At 49.7% G+C, this 6,529-nt stretch overlaps 1 protein-coding gene across 1 annotated transcript in view; it reads right to left on the bottom strand.

The window, feature by feature from the left end:
* SARC_09658 (hypothetical protein) overlaps positions 1-6,178 on the bottom strand; it is a gene marked incomplete at its 3' end in the record, with an annotated part of 14,680 nt that extends 8,502 nt beyond the window's left edge. The window contains exons 1-8 of the mRNA XM_014296319.1: positions 6,011-6,178; positions 5,321-5,472; positions 4,492-4,551; positions 3,869-4,123; positions 3,091-3,310; positions 2,116-2,290; positions 1,578-1,710; positions 643-855 (exon numbers count right to left, since the gene is read on the bottom strand). Of these exons, the coding sequence (XP_014151794.1) occupies positions 643-855; positions 1,578-1,710; positions 2,116-2,290; positions 3,091-3,310; positions 3,869-4,123; positions 4,492-4,551; positions 5,321-5,472; positions 6,011-6,167 (1,365 nt within the window). The 5' untranslated portion in view covers positions 6,168-6,178. The remainder of the gene's footprint in view (positions 1-642; positions 856-1,577; positions 1,711-2,115; positions 2,291-3,090; positions 3,311-3,868; positions 4,124-4,491; positions 4,552-5,320; positions 5,473-6,010) is intronic.
* Between the last annotated feature and the right edge of the window lie 351 nt (positions 6,179-6,529).

Genomic DNA, 6,529 nt, shown 5'->3' with positions numbered 1-6,529 from the left:
GCGGATAGTGATGTATATGTTTCTCTGACTGTGAGATAAGTGCGATAGGCGTGGTTTGCATATGCTATGAGTTGCTGTACGTGTGCGTAATAGTGATGTATAAGCTTCTCTTACTGTGAGATGAGTGCGATAGGCGTGGTGTGCATATGCGATGAGAAGCTGTACGTGTGCGTAATAGTTATGTAAATGCTTCTCTGACTATGAGATGAGTGTGGCAGGCGTGTTGTGTGCATGTGTGACTTGATTCGACCACTTGAGTATCAGGATTAGCATGCATGCGTTACGAACTCATATGGACATGCAGAATGGTGGTGTGTCCATGTTGAATTGTGATGCATATGTGCTGGTTCGTGGTGTAAGCACGTACCTGTCGAGCGGTGCATATGGGGTTGCGCCAGTTATCGCGAATACCTGCAAAGGTGCTATGCATGTGCGTGGACCGGGTGTGCACGTCTCACACACAAACCTGTGGCAGTCCTTTGAGCACATCACACACGCCCTGTTCCAAAGTGTACTGCAACCCACCGCCAAAGGCCATTGTACCCGTGTACGATCACCACCCACGCGACAGCCACCCGCCACCCGCACCCCCAACACATGTTCCTGGCACTGTACCCCATTCACAACCTCTCACTCACTCACCTGCGGGTGTGCCTCTCCCAATAACTGAGCCGACTGCAGGAGATGCTCACACATCAACACCTCTCCCTCGGCCGTGTCTACCACACACACAGCCCCCAGGCCATTGGCCACAGCCAGTGCGGCGTACGCTGAGCTGTGGGTGGCGATGATCCCGTCTGTAAGGGGTGTGGCGTCCTCGGGCGAGTTCAGGATACCCTTGAAGTACAGAGCCAGCTGGGTGGGTGCAGAGGCATATAGTCTGTTAGGCGATATACGGGCGAAAGCGGTACATGTGGACGTATTTGGTAGTGGTTGGTACTGCGGGTGACCGCGATTCTACTGAAGCTTCTGGCCAGGTATGTAGGTATGTAGGTATGTAGGTATGTAGGTGTATAGGTACGTAGGTACTTAGGAAGAGAACGGGCACTGAAAGATCCTCTAGGCTGGCATGCAACTCTACCGCGTACAACGCAACGTAGCTGCAACAGTACGAATCTTTAGCTGATGGAGTGACGTACTTCTACACAAGTGACAAACGAGGTGGTTGAACGGATTGGTTATGAATGCGGATAGGTAACATGTCGCGTCATGACACTACATCGTCCGTGATCGTCGGAGAAGCGCTTGAGCACTGATTAAAGGCAAACACATTAAAGCCAACACCTTCAACCGTTTACGTTTTAGATCTCTCTGAAACCAGCGAAACCAGCTGAGCTGTGGCACCGTGGCCACCCATACCACTCTGTATCTGAGATAACTGAAAATCGCCACTCTCGGCTCAATCGTATAGACCACATTTACGCCTAACACAGCCTAACAACCATACCAACACAGCCTAACAACCATACCAACACAGCCGAGCCACACACCCCCCCTCCCCCACACAACACACACGTATCACATATAGCCTGTATGTATAAGAACCTTGTCACAAACTATACCCACAAAAAGCGCACCTGGAATCCTGGGGGCATGTAGGCCTCCACTTCGTATGACCGCGTGTCGGTTGCAGCGGAAGGTGTGGCCTTGACTGTGGCGGCTGAAGCCTCGGGAGCTGCGTCCGTTGGCGTGTCCGTCTCGGGCTGAGTGCTGTGGGTTGTAGTCACGTGAATGTTGGTCGGTTAAAATGTTCGGTACAAAGATGGAGGCGAATATGCGGATGAGCATGGAGTGCGTATCTGTCCAATGAACTATGCTCTTGTGTATGAAACGGCTGTAGCTGGTGCTAAAATAGTTTTATTTAATATCAGTTGATTTGAAGTCATGACATGTCTATATTCTGTATTTGGGGCGAGCCCGTGTTCAGATACACCCTTACCATCAATCGTGCTTACTGCTGTACGCGTGTACTACCTCACCCCACGAGCCTCATAATATGATATCGCAATAGCGCTCGCCTCGCATTACAACGAACTCGAATGTAGATACGTAGGTATGTTACACCATGCTGAAGAGAAGATAAGTCTGCATATATAACCGAATCCTCCCACCTACCTGTCACCCGTGTCGGCTCTCTCGCTGTCTGACATCGACTCGTCCGAATCTGTACCGGAGATTTCTACTTCGGGTGGTGGTGCGGTTACCTGGCTCACTTTCTTGAACCTGTTCTTAAAGTCCACCACCGGCGCCTCCAGGTCCACTTCTACTGGTGCAGGTGCAGGGGCCTCAACTGGATGGGGATGAGAGATAGGCAACGGATACGTGAGTATAATGCGATGTACAACATTCAGGCACTCAACAACTCAGACACTCAAAGTTACTGTACTAATGAGCTACTACTAACCCATTAGGTATACTCGGCACACACAAAACCCGATCACAAAACACGTGCATAAAAATTTTAGTCCGGTTATTCACTATGGTCGATTCCCCCGGAAGCATAGGCCTTCAGATTTGCGAACAACCCGCAATAGTCGTGGTTCACATTCAGGTCTTATCATTCCCAATCGGTGGTACTTTATCCGCTAGTTCTTGCATGTCTGTACCACACCACGAAGTACTATACTGTAGTGTGTGATGTATAGCATATCGTTAGATGACACTCGTTTCTACACCATGCGTACCACGGGAGACGTAGACTACCACACACACACACTAAGACTTACACAGCCAAGTCAAAAGCAGACGCTTATATCTCAACACAAACTAGCTTTCACAGATAGGTAAATATCGAGAGTAGTATCCGCATAGGTAGCAATGTAGCATTCTCCATTGACATGTATGACCAAACGGCTCAGTTTCGACAAAGGCAGTGCACCCCATAAATAAATAACAGGCGGGCTAAAGCCAATAAGATGACACACAACCTGTAAATATCAGTAATTATGGTCCCCCACAACTCACACGAGAAGTAAATACACATAGGGTACACTGACCCGAATACAATAGTCTTCCCCCCCAAATATATATTCGGCAGCGCTGATATAACTTAAGAGAAAGATATTGCCACCAAACCGTTAACCCACATACCCTCCGTGTCCGCATCTAATACCGACCCTTCGCTTTTCTTGGACGCACTGGGTGACCCAGGCACCTCCAATTTCGCGGCAGGTTTCGACAGCGCTATGACCTTCTCTATCGTAGTCTCACAGGGCTCATCCAGCACAGCCGACGCAACCTTGACGCTGACTGTAGCGGCCGAGAGAGCGAACGAAAGCAGCAGCACCTCACCGCTGTTGCAGACCAGCACCTGTGTGTGGGTGTGAAATGTGGAGTGTGGGAGTGTGGGAGTGGCAAACAACGTACATGCGTGCTCTACCGGATGTAGCAAGACGGCTACGTATGGGCAAACCACTCGTGCTACTAGCGACTGCATGCATGTAGTCGCACCAATGCAAGTTGAGGGTGAATGACAACACCGACCCTACTGCGCTAATATCCGAATCCAACTGGACGGCGAGGATGGGGGTGTGAGTTTAACTATAGGCCTGCATCATGCTCTACCGGATATATAAAGACAGTTCTGTGTGGGTGGTACACTCGTTGTAGTCGAGATGGCACCAAGTCAATTCAAAGAACCTTGTACGAAATATCAACCGCGTCTCCGCACCACAGCAGCCCACCATATCATGGGCGTGAGGATGGGAGTGCGTGCACACGCTATAATACACACAAGCACTACCAGGTGTGGGTCATACACTCGCGTCAGTCATGTTTACGTGAATGTACACCCGGCCGTATACAGGCCACCGCTGTAACCGAGGCGCCACAGTCACAAACATATGTAACCGAGCCCTCTCAAACATACCATGTGTCTATTCTTGGGCTGTAGTTCCACACTCTTGATGCCACAGTCCGCAGGTGGGGGCAGGTTGGCGTGTCCACACAGCACTACCACCGACACCACACACACCAAAGTGACGGAGAGCGCAGAGCTGATGTCGTAGATCTTCACAATGCCGTTGTTGTGACCCACAACGGCTATGTCCAGCGATGCGTGACTGGGTTTGGGGGCTCTCTGGCCGCCTCGTATGGGCCATGACTTGCTGATGGTGTCAATGCACTGCGAGAATGAGCGACCATCAGGTCAACGGTCAACGGTGCGGTGGATGAGTATACGTGCATATTGCTTCGTGCACGCGAATAGTATCATGTTTAGAGGAGACCAGCATGCACTGGCGGTGCTACGATCCGACAGCGCCCACGTCTCTGTGAGGCGATGCTTCAACGGAATGTACTAGATAGCATGTCATTGAGCACGTTTCGAAAGAGATCCTAGTACTCGTGCTCTATAGCCCGATATATGCAATACGTGGATAGGGCTTTAGATTGGTTCATCTGATACGACAGAGACCTTAATCACAGATGCGTGCGTGTCTGTGATCGCTGGTGCAATCCAAAATGCCACTGATACCAAACCAGACTGCATACCTGTTTCTTGCCTAGGAGTCGCAGTGTGTTCATCAAAGTTTTATCGATATCCCAGCAGACCTACGCACAACCCAACGCAGATAGAGCATTGTCAGATCTTTGCTTTTGATAATAATAAAGGATACATCGCGTCGCGATGGCATAACGGAACAAAGTCTTCATCGGCAGGAAATGGAAATGCACGCTTATCTGGATTGACAATCAATGGGGTGTACATACAATCACAACGATAACTGTCCATAACCCTCTCTCAACAAATTGCAAAAAAAAATCAAAAACATTGGATGAAGACTCTGTCATTACCATTGCCCGTGCCCACATCATCGTCCCGACCAATTGCTGCTAACAAAAGCACACAAACACCCACACAGAGACTTTTTTCACCATATATGGATACATAGGCGGGCGTCAGTATATCTTTATGGTTAATATTACGCGTGGGTGACACACGCAGACCCGAGTACGATTTTGAGGCGCAGAGATTGAATGTCTAGGTGCAATTTGTGCCTCAAATACACGGCGTCGTGTATGTGTAGATCTAGTTGCTATTTGGCGACTCCCCTTAGATGCGATGTTAGAGCACTTTTGGGTGCACGAGTGGTCCTAGAGCACACTTATGGGGGCACGAGTGGTCCTAAAAGGACACTATTGGGTGCATGCGTCGTCCAGTGCACAGTACACCTTGTCTATACTCCGCAAATATGTTATAATGGCAACTCCCATGTCAGCTCAATACACGTGCCCAGACACCCACCAAGTGCTCTCACACACACAGCACCGCGCAGCTACAACGTACGAACGTATGATATACATGAGCTCGGCCGCATACCTGGTAGGTTGTTACAACAGACCGAGCCAATTGCGTGCAGTAGGGTGCCTGCAGCACCTGAATGGGCGACTGTAGCTCCAGCGCAACCAGTTCGTTGGGGAAGCACAGCAGCAGACACGGTACTGCAGCCGCGTCTTGGGCCCAGGGAGAATCTGTGAGGTCAGTACGACATTGATTGGGTGAGTGTATGTGTACACTTGTGTGTGTGTGCGTTTGCGTGTGTGTGCGTTTGCGTGTGTGTGTGTGTGTGAGAGAGAGAGAGGGTGAGGGGAGGGAGATGGGGGCAGATAGAGTATAATAGAAGGGAGAATCTGTGAGGTCAAAACGTCATTGATTGGGTGAGTGTGTACGTTTGTGTGTGTGCGCGTTTGTGTGTGTGCGCGTTTGTGTGTGTGTACGTTTGTGTGTGTGTACGTTTGTGTGTGTGTACGTTTGTGTGTGTACGTTTGTGTGTGTGTACGTTTGAGTGTGAGTGTGAGTGTGAGTGCGAGTGTGAGTGTGTATGTGTGTGTGTGTGTGTGTGTGTGTGTGTGTGTGTGTGTGTGAGGGTGAAGGGGAGAGCAGATAGACTGTAGTGGAGGTCTTGAGCGATTGATGTTGAGTGTTGTGCTAAGCCGTGCCCGAGCGTGTATCGATATCCGGCAGTGCAATATGCATAGCAACACACATTTAGAGTATGTAGCAACACACCTTTGCACAAGCAGAATCCGACGACTTTCTTCTCAAAGGCCATAGAGTTTCGCTTGTCTCCCTTGCGCACTATGGTGATATTCGAGTAGGTCTTGTTCTGTGGGCTGCCGCCCTGGTACACCAGAATGAGCTGGTGGTCGGAGTTTGTCCACTCCATCCGCTGTACGGAACAATGCGCCAATTAATTTGAATTTTTGGTACTGTCTTCTTAATTTATCAGCTCCGGCTCGCGAAACCGGCTCGCCGCGAGTGCTATTTATATATTCCAGATGCCCTGGGTGATATCTTGTGTCGTAGTAAACTCACTGGTGGTCTCGAGATGACATGTACTGCACCAAGTGCCACCGAAGCACTCAGAAAGGCCAAAACCATCACAAACGTATGTACAAAAAGTTCCCAATCTACGTCTGCAATAACAACAATCTCGTATCACATCCAGATCACATACAGACCACCTCCTACGGCCATGCGCAAACAAAGACATACGCGGTTCTTCCTGACAAAACACACCGCCGGTCG

The sequence above is a fragment of the Sphaeroforma arctica genome, assembly GCF_001186125.1.
Source record: "Sphaeroforma arctica JP610 unplaced genomic scaffold supercont1.1011, whole genome shotgun sequence".
Classification (NCBI taxonomy): Eukaryota; class Ichthyosporea; order Ichthyophonida; genus Sphaeroforma; species Sphaeroforma arctica.
Note: the sequence above shows the minus strand (reverse complement) of the source record. Positions and strands in the feature narration are given on the sequence as shown.